The sequence below is a fragment of the Protomyces lactucae-debilis genome (assembly GCF_002105105.1).
Source record: "Protomyces lactucae-debilis strain 12-1054 chromosome Unknown BCR37scaffold_7, whole genome shotgun sequence".
Taxonomy (NCBI): Eukaryota; Fungi; Ascomycota; class Taphrinomycetes; order Taphrinales; family Protomycetaceae; genus Protomyces; species Protomyces lactucae-debilis.
This window is the reverse complement of record NW_024467999.1, coordinates 24,592-39,196: the sequence shown is the minus strand read 5'-3', so window position 1 is coordinate 39,196 and position 14,605 is coordinate 24,592. Positions and strand designations below refer to the sequence as shown.

General features: G+C 52.4%; 8 protein-coding genes across 8 annotated transcripts; 5 read left to right on the top strand and 3 right to left on the bottom strand.

The window, feature by feature from the left end:
* Window positions 1–1,658: 1,658 nt before the first annotated feature.
* Window positions 1,659–2,546, bottom strand: BCR37DRAFT_272804 (uncharacterized protein). The gene is made up of 2 exons (XM_040866779.1): window positions 1,731–2,546; window positions 1,659–1,678 (listed from the first exon to the last, which is right to left on the bottom strand). The coding sequence occupies exon 1, from the start codon at window positions 2,422–2,424 to the stop codon at window positions 1,966–1,968; it is 459 nt and encodes a 152-aa protein (XP_040725918.1). The 5' UTR covers window positions 2,425–2,546; the 3' UTR covers window positions 1,659–1,678; window positions 1,731–1,965.
* On the top strand, window positions 2,250–4,346 carry BCR37DRAFT_378586 (Phosphoglucose isomerase). The gene has a single exon (XM_040869071.1). It carries the CDS (start codon window positions 2,669–2,671, stop codon window positions 4,274–4,276), a length of 1,608 nt encoding a protein of 535 aa, XP_040725917.1. The 5' UTR covers window positions 2,250–2,668; the 3' UTR covers window positions 4,277–4,346.
* A 73-nt stretch (window positions 4,347–4,419) lies between these two features.
* Window positions 4,420–4,869, bottom strand: BCR37DRAFT_397897 (uncharacterized protein; the record flags this gene model as incomplete). The annotated part of the gene is made up of 1 exon (XM_040871747.1): window positions 4,420–4,869. The coding sequence occupies exon 1, from the start codon at window positions 4,861–4,863 to the stop codon at window positions 4,420–4,422; it is 444 nt and encodes a 147-aa protein (XP_040725916.1). The 5' UTR covers window positions 4,864–4,869.
* A 90-nt stretch (window positions 4,870–4,959) lies between these two features.
* On the top strand, window positions 4,960–8,519 carry BCR37DRAFT_378583 (P-loop containing nucleoside triphosphate hydrolase protein). The gene has a single exon (XM_040869070.1). It carries the CDS (start codon window positions 5,101–5,103, stop codon window positions 8,506–8,508), a length of 3,408 nt encoding a protein of 1,135 aa, XP_040725915.1. The 5' UTR covers window positions 4,960–5,100; the 3' UTR covers window positions 8,509–8,519.
* A 167-nt stretch (window positions 8,520–8,686) lies between these two features.
* Window positions 8,687–9,161, bottom strand: BCR37DRAFT_397895 (uncharacterized protein; the record flags this gene model as incomplete). The annotated part of the gene is made up of 2 exons (XM_040871746.1): window positions 8,687–8,695; window positions 8,736–9,161. 2 exons carry the CDS (start codon window positions 9,159–9,161, stop codon window positions 8,687–8,689), a joined length of 435 nt encoding a protein of 144 aa, XP_040725914.1.
* Window positions 9,162–9,412: 251 nt separating this feature from the next.
* On the top strand, window positions 9,413–9,748 carry BCR37DRAFT_331474 (uncharacterized protein; the record flags this gene model as incomplete). The annotated part of the gene is made up of 2 exons (XM_040867023.1): window positions 9,413–9,499; window positions 9,539–9,748. Coding segments are annotated over 2 exons (297 nt in total), but the record flags the coding sequence as incomplete, so codon positions are not given.
* Window positions 9,749–10,781: 1,033 nt separating this feature from the next.
* Window positions 10,782–13,461, top strand: BCR37DRAFT_272797 (fungal-specific transcription factor domain-containing protein). The gene has a single exon (XM_040866778.1). The coding sequence runs from the start codon at window positions 10,882–10,884 to the stop codon at window positions 13,081–13,083; it is 2,202 nt and encodes a 733-aa protein (XP_040725912.1). The 5' UTR covers window positions 10,782–10,881; the 3' UTR covers window positions 13,084–13,461.
* BCR37DRAFT_272972 (2-nitropropane dioxygenase) lies at window positions 13,217–14,534 on the top strand. The gene is made up of 3 exons (XM_040866780.1): window positions 13,217–13,397; window positions 13,442–13,795; window positions 13,838–14,534. Exons 1-3 carry the CDS (start codon window positions 13,350–13,352, stop codon window positions 14,489–14,491), a joined length of 1,056 nt encoding a protein of 351 aa, XP_040725911.1. The 5' UTR covers window positions 13,217–13,349; the 3' UTR covers window positions 14,492–14,534.
* The last annotated feature ends 71 nt before the right edge of the window (window positions 14,535–14,605 follow it).

The following is a 14,605-nucleotide window of genomic DNA, read 5'->3' as shown; positions in this document are numbered from 1 at the left end:
TTAGTGTCGCTGTTCAATTTCAGTGGTCCGTTGCTTGGGGGTGTCTCGCTTGGCGTTGCTAATGAAGTGCGCGACCATCCCACAGTGGCGAGCTGAGGCATACTGGTTAGACCAGGCGTAGTTTCAGGCAACTTGCTTGTCGAATGGCTGTGTTTCGACGAAACGCTCGATTGTCCCGACTCATGCGGCAGCTTGGAGTTCTTCACTGGCGTCGCTGAAAGGTTCGTTGGGATAGGCAGTCCGTGCGAGGATGCGCTGTTTGAGTGCTCAGACACAGGTGGCGTCACCTTCGTTCCTGATGGAGTTGTCTGCGTGGATCGTCGCGACAGGCCGATGTCAGCAGCAGGCACGGTGACCAACTCAGCACCGCCGTCCATGTCGCCAACAGAGCTAAGATCCCGCTTGCTAATTGTTGTTGTCGAGGGCTGCTCGGCGAGGACAGGCTGGAAGACCGTTGGCTGTGGTGCGGAGGCATCTGAAGAAGTCAGGATGTCTTGCGAAGTGGAAGCAGGTGTCTGACTCTGGAGTTCAGCAGATGAAGACTGACTGCTTGATCCCGGAGACGAGGTAGATGCGCCTTGACTGCTAGAAGATCCAGCCACTTGTTCATTACCGCTGCTTGAAGACACCAGGGAAACCACGACAGATGCCGCGCTAGAGCTACTCGCTGCAAGTGTAGGGAAGGAGAGCAATGGCATTGGCTGAAAGGACGCTGAAGGGGTAGGCCCTGTCAACAAGACTGTAGTTGACGGCGCCATATTGCTTGCGGCCTGCGTGCTTAAGAACGCATCTGTGTTAGCAGGCGCCGGTTGTGCAATGCTGGAGACTGGTTGCAGGAGTGTGAAGACTTGTTCTTGTGAGGAAGAAGAAGCAATAACGGTCCAGATGCTTGCTTCAGACGATGCAGCTGTCGTTACAGGCAACGGTGTAGTCGTTGGATCCATGACAAACGCTGGTGGCGCGTTAGTTGGTACCGGCTCCAACAATGTAAAGACTTGTTGCTGCGATGTACTGCTGAGTTGTGGTGTAAAGGCCGATACAGGCAGCATACTTGGCGCATTACCCATTCCTGCAGCAGTCGTTGTGGCTGTACCGACATCCAGTGTCTGCACAATAGGGACGCTGCCAATTCCTGTGGTTTGTGGCTGTATCGCTTCTGTCACGACTGTCGCTGCAAGAGGGCTACTACTTTGTGGGAGGAGAGCCTGCTGAGCTCCTTCCATGGCCTGCTGAATCACGTTGTCTGGTATTTGTTGCTGAGACTGCGTGGCATTGTTGATTTGTTGTATCGCTTGTTGCCTCTTGTGCAACAGCGCGGCCTTCCTTTGATGATGCGCAGTGGGTGATGCAAGGGCCCTCTCGCAGAGCAAGAGGAGCAATGTAGCAGCTGGTGCGTATCGCATTTGAGCTACTGAGGAGGACAGAATATCCAAAGGGGGTGTCTGTTGCCTAGAGGGAAAAGAAAGAGCAAAACAAGAGAGCGTTGCTGCACTGGCAAGTGTTCAGAGAGACAGAGAGAGCGTGTAGGTTGGGTGCGCCTTCCAACAGAGAGGATGGAGGCCTGGTGCGTCGCAGTTGGAGGGGGATTATGCAGACGCGCCGGTCAGAGTCGCTTGGGATGGGTCCGGTCGTTAAGAAGGGATGGGAAGCGTCCTTTTGGCTTTTGAGGAGGGTGCCCCTACAGATGAAGTGTCAGCTTGGCCGTCTTGGCAGAAGGAGGAGACACGTACAGGCTGTCCTGTGTGCCTTTGTTGCAGCAAAAAATAGGGCCGGCTGTGACTCCTGAGTGCGCTTCAGGGTGGCCTCAGTACATGTGCTCTGTCGACTTGCACAGGTGTATTGCTTTGTCTTTGTGCAGGAAGCAGGAAGCAGGCGGAGGATGAGTCTTTTCAAACTCTTTTGTAGGTGCAGATGAGCGTGCGTGTCGGCCCCCTGCTGGTCGGCGGTCCTTGCGGTGATGATCTCTTAAAGGATGAGCCGTGGTCTGTGCGGTGGATGGGGAGGGAGGATGCGAGCGATGGATAGAGTGTGTAGTGTGTAAGATGCTGTAATAAGGAGGATATACGATATATTCTGCTGCTTGTCCATGCCCGACTGCTGCTGCTGCCTCTGCTTCTGCTTCTGCTGCTGCTGCTGCTGCTTGGTTGATGATGGTGCATGCCAGGGGTCAAGCGAGACGCGACAGAAATCAACAGAAATCAACACGAGAAGATCAGCCGGGAAATGGACTGGGCAGCAGTTTAGTAGAGGTAAGGGTATAGAGAGCATGAAGCAGTGCAGAGGAGGCATCAGACTCAGCGATACCAGCAAGACCATTAAGGCCATTGAATTGGCATTAAGACCATCTACCTCGAGACATAGACAAAAAGCAGTCACAGCTACGATCATACTTGACAGCCATGATAAGAAGCAACCCTCGGCCATTGACTACTGAGGAAAGAAAGAACCTACCCTGACACACCACCTCTCACTTCTCCTCCGATGTAGCATCCATCCCACAAACTCCCGCTCGCACTCGCATTCGTCATCTCACCAACCGCACCACTCACCAACCACACACAGATCATGGTCGGCTTCTCACAGGCATCAGAGCTACAGGCATGGACAAACCTCCAAAAGTACTACGAGGCAACAGGCAAGACCCTCCTCGTCCGAGACCTCTTCAAGAATGACCCAGGCACGTCAAACTCAACCCTCAATTTCGCTTCAAGTGCTAATCTCTACCACAGAACGCTTCACCAAGCTCTCGCGCGAGTTTAAGGGCCTCGAGAACGAAGGCTCCATTCTCTTTGACTTTTCCAAAAACATCATTGACGATGAAGGCTTCAAACTCCTCGTCGCCCTCGCAAAGGAAGCAGGCGTCGAGGAGCTCCGGGATCAGATGTTCCAGGGTGAGCACATCAACTTCACTGAAGACCGCGCAGTCGGTCATGTTGCCCTGCGAAATGTAGGTGACGAGCCCTTCATGGTGGACGGCAAGGATGTCATGCCTGGCGTCAAGGAAGTGCTCGACCACATGAAGGAGTTCTCCGAGTCTGTGCGTTCCGGTGAGTGGAAGGGCTACTCTGGCAAGGAAATCAGGACAATCGTCAACATTGGTATCGGCGGCTCCGACCTCGGCCCAGTCATGGTGACCGAGGCGCTCAAGCACTATGCAAAGCGCGATCTGGCGGCTCACTTTGTTTCCAACATTGACGGCACACACATGGCTGAAGCCCTGCTCGCCTCAGACCCAGAGACAACCTTGTTCTTGGTGGCCTCCAAGACTTTCACTACGGCAGAAACGTGCACGAACGCCGCAACCGCCAAGAAGTGGTTCCTCGACACGGCCAAGGAGGAGGAGCACATTGCAAAGCACTTTGTTGCACTCTCCACCAACGAGGAGGAAGTCACCAAGTTTGGCATTGATGCGAAAAACATGTTTGGCTTTTCCGACTGGGTGGGTGGACGTTACTCTGTATGGTCGGCCATTGGTTTGTCTGTAGCACTCGTCATTGGCTACGACAACTTCCATGCCTTCTTGTCTGGTGCACACGGCATGGACAAGCACTTCAAGACGGCGCCCATTGAAGAGAACATCCCCATGCTCGGTGGTCTGCTCTCTGTCTGGTACAGCAACTTTTGGGGATCCCAGACGCACTTGGTTGCTCCATACGACCAGTACATGCACCGCTTCCCAGCATACCTCCAGCAAATGTCCATGGAATCCAACGGTAAGGCCATCACACGCACCGGTGAGCACGTCAAGTACACGTCCGGTCCTATCCTCTTTGGTGAACCAGGCACCAACAGTCAACACTCCTTCTTCCAGCTCATCCATCAAGGCACAAAGCTCATTCCAGCAGACTTCATCATGGCTGCTGAGTCTCACAACCCCATCTCCGGTAACCTCCACCAAAAAATGCTGGCTTCCAACTTTTTGGCACAGAGTGAAGCCTTGATGTTGGGAAAGACACCGGATGAGGTGGCTGCTGAGGGAGCTAAAGCTGACTTGGTGCCACACAAGACCTTTTTAGGTAACCGTCCCACCACCTCGATCCTTGCACAAAAGATTACACCTGCTGCATTGGGTGCGCTGGTCGTATACTACGAGCACCTTACGTTCACTGAAGGTGCTATCTGGAACATCAACTCCTTTGATCAGTGGGGCGTTGAACTTGGTAAATCACTCGCAAAGAAGATTTTGTCGGAGATTGAGGAGAAGAAGGCCGGAGATGCGCATGATGCCTCCACCAAGTCGCTGTTGTCGGAGTTCCTCAAGCGTAGCAAGGCATAAGTCAACTATTCTGTCTGGGTGTATGCTCAAATTTAGTATCAAATAGACGATGAATGACTATCTAGGTATGCTCGCAGTCGCCATGAGTTTGCTGAAAGAGATAAGAATGATGAATCGCGCGAGCATGCATTGGTCGTGAATGTTCATGCAGGCGGCAATTGAATGGCCAGCGTGTAGTTTTCCGGGGCTCGTACAGTCGGACAAGTAGCCCTGACATTATCCACCGTACAAAGCATCCCTTTGGGTGGGCGAATGGCAGTTCGACGCTTCTTGCGCAACGGAGGTAGGTGCAGAAGTAGGTCTTGTGGTGTCGAAGCCAAGTGTCGTCCTCGTTTTCCTTCAGGCAGTATTGTGATGTTATCTGAGATGCCCTGATCCGACAAGTGGCGAGGACCCAAATCTACCTTGTCCATGGAGAAGTCAATGGGTGTAATCAATTGAGCCAGCGCTTTGGTCGGTTCCTCAAAGGGGAAGGGGCATGTGCGAGAGGGACACATGCGGATCGTTTCCTCCATACTGACGAAGAACCGCGTAAGAGCCGTGCTGCATAAGGGACAGTCACGAGGCCTCTTCTTCCTGCCTGCCATGAGATGATGGCGAAGGTCGCGCTTGTTGCTGCTTGTCCTTCTCTGCTCTTTGCGATTTCATGTCGCGACGGGAAACATTTTTGAACGTCAACTGTGGCGCACCAGATGACAGCAACCAGAGAACGACTAGTCCACTTAGCTGACTTTGCCCTTGTCTGTTTTTATGCTCCATTGATCAGCTAATTATAGCTAATTATACGCTGAAATCCGTCTCTGGCAGCCTGCACTGCTCCTAAAATGTCCAAACGTGCCCATGCAGAGGAGTCGCCACCGCAGACGCAAGCTGACGCTGCGCCCAATTTGCGTACCCTTGCCGAGCGGCTTGCTGCAGCAGAGACGGTCGTTTCTGAACAAACAGATAACTCACGAGGCCGTGGGTTAAAGCGTGCTCGGGGCCGCGGTCGTGGTCGCGGTCGAACCGCTTCCTCGGCGCATGACGTTCCTGGATTGAGTCGTGCAACCAGCAATGCAAGTGCTGCGAGTGCCGAAACAGATCTACCCGAGATGGAGATACCTGATACATTCAAAACATTGGGTAAGCTTCATCAGGCACTCAATACAGTCTATACATTCTGTTGTGCTCGAAAGCACCTCGCCACCACGTTTGACACTATCAAGAGTAGTGTTGAGAATTTGACTCGCAAGCCATTGACACACGAAGATGTGGCCCGGGTCAAGTGCTTACTGCCAAATTCCATCAGCTTTGAATACATTGACGAAGACTCGCTAGCTGTGCATGTGCTCGAGTCTGGGGAAAAGTGGTCCACAAAAGCACACGACGACTTGTTCAAGGACAAGTCTGTGCAGCACGGTCTGAATGTCGTTCTGCTGTTTGAATATACCGATGGTGAGCTCAAGCGTAAAATCAATCGCGAAAAGGAAGGAGGCTTTGGGAGACGTCTGCGGCCGGAGCTCAAACTACCAACATTCACCCCCGCAGCCATGACCAAGCTGATTGACAAGCGCAACGCCAAGTTCAAAAAAGCAGTCAACCAATTTCTACATAAATGCGCCCAAGATGAGATTGATCCGGTCATGCAGCTCGAGTCCATGTATGAGGCTCATCTACCCATCATGCCTGAGCCCCCCAAGCCTGCTGAAATTGTGACACGACAAGTGCAGTTGGATGACGGCGAATCGCGTCCACTCATCTCAGATCTCTTGGATGATCTCATGCTGGATACCGAGTATCAAGGTCAGGTGGTGCCTGATGGGCACAGAACCCTTCCAGAAAATCAGCCTCAATACGGAACACTCAATCGAAGCTTATCCCAGCAACTGGTCAATGCGTTGTATTCCACGAAGAATATCCAGCAGTTCTACTCGCATCAGGCGGAAGCTATAAATAATCTTTGGGATGGACGGCACGTCATTGTTTCCACGTCGACCTCCTCTGGCAAGTCGCTCATCTACCAGGCACCAGTCTTGCATGCGTTGCAAAAGAAGCGCGAAACACGAGCCATGTATATCTTTCCCACCAAAGCTCTTGCACAAGATCAGAAACGGTCCTTGGTTGAACTGATTACATATATGGATGATCTGCAGGGGGTAGTGGTCGAGACATTTGATGGAGATACACCCATGACTGAGAGACAGCGGATACGGGAGAACGCTTCCATTATCTTTACCAATCCAGACATGCTTCACTTGACCATCCTGCCACAAGAAGATGCCTGGCGCACATTTCTTAAAAACCTGAAATATGTGGTCGTGGACGAGCTCCACGTTTATAACGGTCTATTCGGCAGTCATGTCGCATTCATCATGAGACGCCTGCGTCGCATCTGTGCTACCGTTGGCAATCGCAGACTGCAATTCATCTCCTGTAGTGCCACCATGGCAAATCCGGAAGAACACATGAAGACCATCTTTGGTGTCAAGGATGTCGCATTGACTGATCAGGACGGCAGTCCCAATGGTCGCAAGGAGTTTGTCTGTTGGAATCCACCGTATGTAGACGCGCTTGATCCAAGCTCCGGTCGAGTCTCTGCTGTCCGCGAAGCGTCCAAGATTCTCATCTTTCTTATGTTACGCAACGTTCGAACCATCGCATTCTGCAAAGTCCGTAAAGCTTGCGAAGTATTTGTCAAGCAAGTACGCCAAGACTTGCAAGCGATGGACAGACAAGATCTCATGGATCGTGTCATGAGTTATCGAGGAGGATACACAGCACAAGATCGCAGAAAGATTGAACACGAAATGTTCAGGGGAAATTTGCTTGGCATCATCGCCACAAATGCTCTCGAATTGGGCGTTGATATTGGTAGCTTGGATGCTGTGCTCATGATTGGTTTTCCCTACTCGATCTCTGCGTTGCGTCAGCAGTCTGGACGCGCAGGACGCCGTAATAAGGACTCTTTGGCAATGTACATTGCAGATCCGTTTCCAATGGACCAGCACTACATGTCGAATCCAAGCGAAATCTTCACCATGCCCAATACTGAGCTGCAAGTAGATCTCACCAACACCCTTGTGCTGGAAGGTCATCTTCAATGCGCTGCAGCAGAGATGCCACTCAATTTGAAGGAAGATGAAGCCTACTTTGGCAAGACCCTTGCTGAAGTGGCCAAAGAAAGGCTCGTCAAGGACGACAATGGCTTTTATCACTGTCACCCGCGTTTCTTGCCCAAGCCCTCTCGTATGGTAGGAATCAGAGACACAGAGGATGGGCACTACGCCATTATCGACATCACTGGCGGTCGCAATGTTGTGCTGGAAGAGCTGGAACCTTCACGCGCCAACTTTACGGTCTATGAGGGTGCCATTTTTATGCATCAAGGTAACACCTACCTTGTTCGCGAGCTCAATCCAGAGAAGCTCTACGCCAAGGTTATCCTCGCAGCCAATATTGAATGGACCACCCGGCAACGAGACTTCACAGATACGGACCCGATTGAAACGGAAATCACTCGCGTGATACCGCAGTCACCGTCAAAGGCGTTCTATGGCGGCATTCGCATCACGAGAATTGTATATGGCTTCTTCAAAATTGACAAGCACAATAATATCATCGATGCAGTTGACGTCGACAACCCACCCATCATTATCCACACGAAAGGAATGTGGATTGATATTCCAAAGACGGCACTAGAGTTGCTATCTCGCAAGTTCATCAATTGCGCCGCGAGCATCCACGCTGCTGAGCACGCCTTGCTCTCCTTACTTCCAAATTTTGTCATGAGCAGCGAAGGTGAAGTGAGAACTGAATGCAAAGTGGCTGAGAAGGAGCATCTGCCCAAGGAATCTAACCGCAAAAGGCCTGCTCGGCTGACTTTGTATGATGCCAAAGGGGGCGCGTCAGGCAGCGGGCTGTCCTTGAAAGCCTTCGAATTTATCCACGTACTGCTGAAGCAAGCAATTGACCGAGTCACACGGTGCAAGTGCAGCAAAGGCTGTCCTTCATGCACCACATCATCGCTCTGCTCAGGACAAGTTATGGACAAGGTGGGAGCAGGCGTCATTTTGAGGATGCTTGCTGGGGAAGACGTTGATGAATCGACCATTCCCGAGGGAGAAGAGCCGGATGCCGAGCGCGCTGGGTGGACAGTGTCAGTGGCGGCGGAAGTACGCAGTGCTGATCAGCGCTTGGTAGAGCCACAGCCGGTTGCGCCTGACACCGAAGAGGTCAAGATAGAAGAGCTTTAGAAGGAGAATAAACGTCTCTTTGCCTTGACGAGAGCTTTTTCTTGCTTGATCCAAATGCGCGACTCTCCTGGAACATCACAGTAGAGTTGGCGAATCTCATAGGCGCCATCAGGGAGTTCTTTGACATCCACTCGGCAGGTTCCATAGCGCCCTGTGCCATGCGATTCTAGATGGAAGATCATGTCTGCTGTCAGTATGAACAATAGGAGATTTCAGCACATACAAACATGGCCATCCGCTGAGCGTTGACTTGGCACCGGTCCTCCGCGTCGACCATTTCGTGATCGCTCCCCGTAGGCATTGAGATCATGGCCAATGAGCCGCTTGACCTCTGGGTGCGCCTTGACGAGATCGACTGCTTCATTGAGATAGCGAGTCTCGAAGAATAGATTCGAGCCAAGTGCCCAAAAGACAATGACAACGAGAGCTATACCGCCAGCAACGACGACAGCATAGCCACCAGTTGCTGTAGCTCGGCCCACCTTCTGCATCGCTGTGCGTTGTACAGCTTGAGGTGCACCAGGAGCATCGACCGAGGATGGCTGCTCAGCAGTAGTTGAAGCAAGTCGATGTTGTGTAGCATTAATGGGCCTTCTTAGCAGGAGCTTAGAGCTTGCCCGGGAGAGTGAGCGAGCACTGTAGTACTTGAGCATGATTTGTGTGAGAGCGCTTCAGCCTTCAGGTTGTGGTGGTCGTGGTTTGGCTCAACGCAGCGACAAAAAGGCCGACGACAATCGAACACGTCCAACACACAGCGCACACAGGCACACGCAGGCAACCGCATAGACGCAGCCCGGGATGAGTGCCAATGCAGCAGACAAGAGCGAGGCTCAGGCCTTCTTCACAAAGATGAGGTTTGTACATCTCTCTGTTGCAACAACCGCTAATATGCACCAGGCTTAAGAATAAGACGTGCTTTGACTGTGGGGCCAAGAACCCGACATGGTCCAGCGTACCGTATGGTGTTCTGCTATGTCTTGACTGCAGCTCTGTATGTGTCTGCAAATGGCGACTTGCATTCTGACAATAGGTACACCGCAATATGGGCGTGCATCTCTCCTTTGTCCGATCCACGGTGCTTGACACATGGACCTGGGACCAGCTACGTCTGATGCGGGTTGGTGGTAATGCTGCCTGTGCAGACTACTTCAAGAAGCATGGCGGTTCTTCCCTCTTGAGCACAAAGGACGCGAAAATCAAGTACTCTAGCAAGCAGGCCACACAATATAAAGCAGAGATCAAGAAGCGGGCAGAGCTGGATGCCAAGCAGCACCCGGACTTTGACTTTGACGAGGACGTGGAGGAGGGGACGGCCGAAAAAGAAGCGGACGGCGACTTCTTCTCTTCCTGGGACAAGCCTTCCATTGTCAAGCCGACACCTCCCCCGTCACGGACAGCAACCCCGCCAGTTTTGGGAAGTAGACCTATCACACCTTCTTCCGCTGAGCCAAAGGCTGCCGTCAAGACGACGAGCTCCAACTTGCGTAAAACGACAAGTGCTTCAGCCGGAGGTACTCGGCGCACAGGATTGACTGGCGCAAAGAAGTCCTCGAAGCTTGGTGCCAAAAAGGTGAATGTCGATATTGACTTTGATGAGCAGGAGCGACTTGCACGAGAAGAGGCCGAGCTGGCTATCGAGGAGCCTGTTGCACCAGTGGCTGCACCTGCTATTGCAAGCCCCAAACCAGCTGCTCCCTCTTCACCCAATGTCAACAAGGATACTCGACCTGGAAAGGCAGCAGAGGCGCGCAAAGACGCGGCCACACCACCTATTCAGGAAGGCTTTGCGCGGTTGGGATTCGGGCAGACTGCTGTCAAGAAGGCAACGGCCGCTGCACCAAAGAGGAAGACGGGCGGCTTCGGTTCAAGCAGTGCGCCTGTTGAGGAGACGACAGAGGCGCGCGACAAGTATGCAGGACAAAAGAGTATCTCATCTGACCAGTTCTTTGGCCGCAACAACTATGATGCTGCACAACAGAACGAGGCACGGGAGCGACTTGGTGGCTTTACAGGCGCGCAGAGTATTTCGTCGAACCAATACTTTGGCCGTCCCGAAGAGGAGGATGTGGGCGGCGATGATGCGAGCGAGCTGGAGCAGACTGCGCGTGCATACATTGGGAAGCTGCAAAACATGGATGTCGAGCAGTACAAGGAAGTGGTTGGCTCTAGCATGATGAAGCTTGGCCGCTTTGTCGATGACCTGGCACGCAACTTCTGAGCTATTCTCATGAGCCCATGGTACTCTGCGTTTGGGTTGCTTTTTGGCGTCTTCTTGCTCGATACAACGACAAGCGACAACTTGCTCGTAGCTTCCACAAAACCTTATTCAATCACAACCGTGTGCCTTGACTCCTTGCTGGCCTCTACTTGACGATGCCCTCAGAGGCAGACTCTCCTGCACAAGTGCCATCACCCGCACCAGCTGCTGCCACAACACCCTCGCAACACCGCAGAAAGTACACCGAGCGACAACGAACGAGTCAGGCATGCAAGAAGTGTCGAACACTCAAGCGCAAATGCTCCGGGGAACGTCCAATTTGCAAGAATTGTGCGGGCTATGGCTTTGAATGCAACTATAGCGATACGTACCGTGGCAAGCGTGTCAAGTCTGAAAGCGACGGTGAGAGTGCGGGGACCTCGGCGCCTTTTGCGTCAGGTGGATTGAGCATCAGTACGGATGATCTGAGTGATATGAGGGAGAAGGTGAACGAGATGCAGCTCTTTCTACGCAAGATTGAGCCGCAGCTAGATGCTGACACTGCGGCAGAAGCGCAAGACTTGGCGCGACAGTTGGAAAATGTACGATTGACCATCAAGACACAAGATGCGGGTCGACTACCCGCGTTGAGTGCGTCTTGTCCTGTGCCTTTACCAGTCTCAGACTCTGTACCGGCAACCATTGCAAATGGCGGGCTTGATCTGCCGCCTCTACAGATACGACCTTCAGGCGTGCTTGATCGTTCATCGGATCTAGCCTTTGTCAAGTTTGTCAATAACCAGTCCATTAAGGACAGTCAAGCTACGTCAGGCCCAAATCCGAACATTGCCTTCTTTTTGGATGAAGGCGATATCGTCAAGCCAAACTTTAGCTCGGTGGAGGATCTTTTTCGGTATCCTACGAGGGAAGAGGGCGACAAGCTGCTCGATGCCTACTTTTCTACACTCCACATTGCCGTTCCCTTCTTATGGGAGCGCAAGGTCAGAGAGATATTTGACAAGGTTCACAAAGGTGAGATTCAATGGTCTGACCTGGATCGTACAACACTGTCGATGCTTAATTTCGTGCTTGCTCTTGGAGCCTATTGGTGCAACTGGCCGTATGAAGACCATTGCTTGTACTTTGCTCGGGGAAGACAGCTCTTTTTTGATGTCTTCAAAAACTCAACCATTGAGCTCATTCAATGCCATTTGCTCGCATGCTTCTATCTACTCATCATCAACAAGCCGGCGAGAGCGTGGAACGTGCTTGGTCTGGTAATTCGATCTTGCCAGAATCTTGGTTTGGTGACAGATACAGAGACGTCAGCAACAACACCTGTGGAAGTGGAACGCAATCGAAGACTATGGTACTCGGCATACATTCTCGAACACTTGATTGCACTGCAACTTGGAAGACAACCCAACATGCGTGATGAAGACTTTCTCGTCAAGTTTCCGAGTGAAGTGTCTGATTGGCGTTTCCGAGAGGACGGTACGATTGACGATAAAGTGCACGAGAAGGATGCCTATGCGCCGTACCTGACGCATCTCATCAAATTCTCGAGAATCATTGGCATTGCGCAACGGGAGCTCTTCTTTTTGAATAAGCCGTCCATGACGTGGGAACACACGATGCGTGTGATTTCGAGCATTGACCAGCGTCTATTGGAGTGGAAGCGATCACTCTCTCGTGAACTTGACTTTGAGCGACCGTCGAGCTATGAGACAATGACAGCACTACGACGGCAGCGCAACTTTTTGAGTCTCAAGTTTCGCCACTTGCGGCAGCTCATTTATCGGCCGCACATCACACTAGCCATTATGCGGCATACAAAGGATCCGCGTGTTGTTCGAGCGAATCGCAAAGAGCAGGATATCTGTTTGGATGAGGCACAGCAGACCATCCGGTTGCTGGATCATGTCGAGTCTCAGCGCACACTTCAATGGGATTTCCCGCTGTGGCAGCTGATTCCATGCTTGATGAGCGCCGCTACAATCTTGGTGGTTGGGCAAAAGCTACTCCAAGATGACCAGCCTCGACGCGAGCGTATCACCCAGGACATTGAGACGTGCCTTGGTATTTTTGACTCGCTACAAAAGAATTCTGCTGCTGAGAAGTGTGCTGCGCTTGTTCGCAGTTTGCAAGGGGTGCACCTGAAGGATATAGCACCGCCACATACGGGCGTCCCGCCGCCTGTGGATGCCAAGACTGCACAGAGTCCTGATTCACAGGCATCTTCCATGGGACAGCAGCGGTATGACCAGAGTTTTTCACTGGACTTGGACTATCTGACAACACTGGATGCGAGCGGACTGCTGGCTGCTGGGCCGCAGGACATGGTGTCGTTTGACTGGGGGGAGAACAATGTGTGGTAGGCTGCTGGCTCTTTACAGTATCATACAAGTATAGTTACAAGTATAGGTGTAAGTGCAGTGTATATGTTCGGCATCGGGGCCTGCTGCTCTCCGTGATTGCCCTAACCCCAAGAAGACACACCGGATACACAGTCAGCTACACTGCAATTTACGCTGCTGCTGGGCCCCGGAATACAGCGAGGAAGTGTGGGGAAATTTGTATAGAAAAGACCCCTCCCGTCGTCTACTTACCAAACCAACACATCCATCATACACACACAGCAGACATGTCCATCACTACACCCATCACAAAGCTATTCGGCATCAAGCACCCCGTATCAATCATCCCATATATCAGTATTTATCATGCTAACGACAGATCCTGCTTGCCGGCATGAACCAGGCTGCTGGCCCGGAACTCGCTGCTGCAGTCACCAACGCCGGTGGTCTCGGTGTCATTGGCGGTGTCGGCTACACACCCGAGTTCCTGCGTGAGCAAATCGCAGACCTCAAGGCTGCCCTCAATGACAAGAGTGCACCCTTCGGTGTCGACCTCCTCCTTCCACAGGTCGGTGCTGGTGCGCGCAAGACCAACTACGACTACACCAAGGGATCTCTCCCCCAGCTCGTCGATGTCATTATCGCATCCGGCTGCAAGCTCTTTGTTGCCGCCGTCGGTGTTCCTCCCAAGGAAGTCGTTGACAAGCTCCACAAGGCCGGTATTCCGGTCATGGTAAGCTTACTCCTATTCTTTTATGATTACGGCTAACAACAGAACATGATTGGACACCCCAAGCACGTTTCCAAGGCACTCGCTGCAGGTGTCGACATCATTTGCGCTCAGGGTGGCGAAGGTGGTGGTCACACTGGTGATGTCCCCACTTCCATCCTCATCCCAGAGGTCGTTGAACTCTGCAACAAGGCAAAGTCCCCTCTTACTGGTGACAAGGTTCATGTCATTGCTGCTGGTGGTATCTACAACGGCAAGTCTCTTGCTGCTGCCCTTGCCTTTGGCGCAGAGGCCGTTTGGGTCGGTACACGATTCGTTGCTGCTAAGGAAGCCGGTGCATCCAAGGCTCACCAGGAAGCCGTTACTACTGCCGGCTACACCGACACCCTGCGTACCATCATCTTCACAGGCCGTCCTATGCGTGTGAGGAACAGCAAGTTTATTGCTGAGTGGGAGGCCAAGCCTGACGAGATCAAACGTCTCACCGGCCAAGGTGTGATTCCTGCCATCTTTGACTTGGAGAAGCGCGAGAAGGACGGTACCCTTGACGAGGAGACTGAGCTCGATGCACGACCTTTCCTCATGGGTGCCGTGGCTGCTGCCGTCAACGACGTCAAGCCAGCTGCTCAGATTGTGGATGAAATGATGGCTGAAGCCGTTCAGCAGATTAAGCGTTCTGCCCAGTACGCCCGTATCTAGGTACGTCGCTCTGCGAGCAGGTATTATTCCCTTCGTCCATAGATTAGGCAGAAAAGTGCATGTTTTACTCTACTCTGTTCATGGCCTATGTCGCTGCTGCCTTTTGAGCTTCCT

What these genes read in the sequence shown, in the direction of transcription:
- BCR37DRAFT_272972 (XM_040866780.1), top strand. Translation starts at nt 13,350, where the DNA reads ATGTCCATCACTACACCCATCACAAAGCTATTCGGCATCAAGCACCCC. An exon ending in TATTCGGCATCAAGCACCCC is followed by an intron (nt 13,398 to 13,441) that starts GTATCAATCATC and finishes TGCTAACGACAG; the next exon opens with ATCCTGCTTGCCGGCATGAA. An exon ending in AGGCCGGTATTCCGGTCATG is followed by an intron (nt 13,796 to 13,837) that starts GTAAGCTTACTC and finishes GGCTAACAACAG; the next exon opens with AACATGATTGGACACCCCAA.
- BCR37DRAFT_378586 (XM_040869071.1), top strand. Translation starts at nt 2,669, where the DNA reads ATGACCCAGGCACGTCAAACTCAACCCTCAATTTCGCTTCAAGTGCTA.
- BCR37DRAFT_378583 (XM_040869070.1), top strand. Translation starts at nt 5,101, where the DNA reads ATGTCCAAACGTGCCCATGCAGAGGAGTCGCCACCGCAGACGCAAGCT.
- BCR37DRAFT_272804 (XM_040866779.1), bottom strand. Translation starts at nt 2,424, where the DNA reads ATGGCCGAGGGTTGCTTCTTATCATGGCTGTCAAGTATGATCGTAGCT.
- BCR37DRAFT_272797 (XM_040866778.1), top strand. Translation starts at nt 10,882, where the DNA reads ATGCCCTCAGAGGCAGACTCTCCTGCACAAGTGCCATCACCCGCACCA.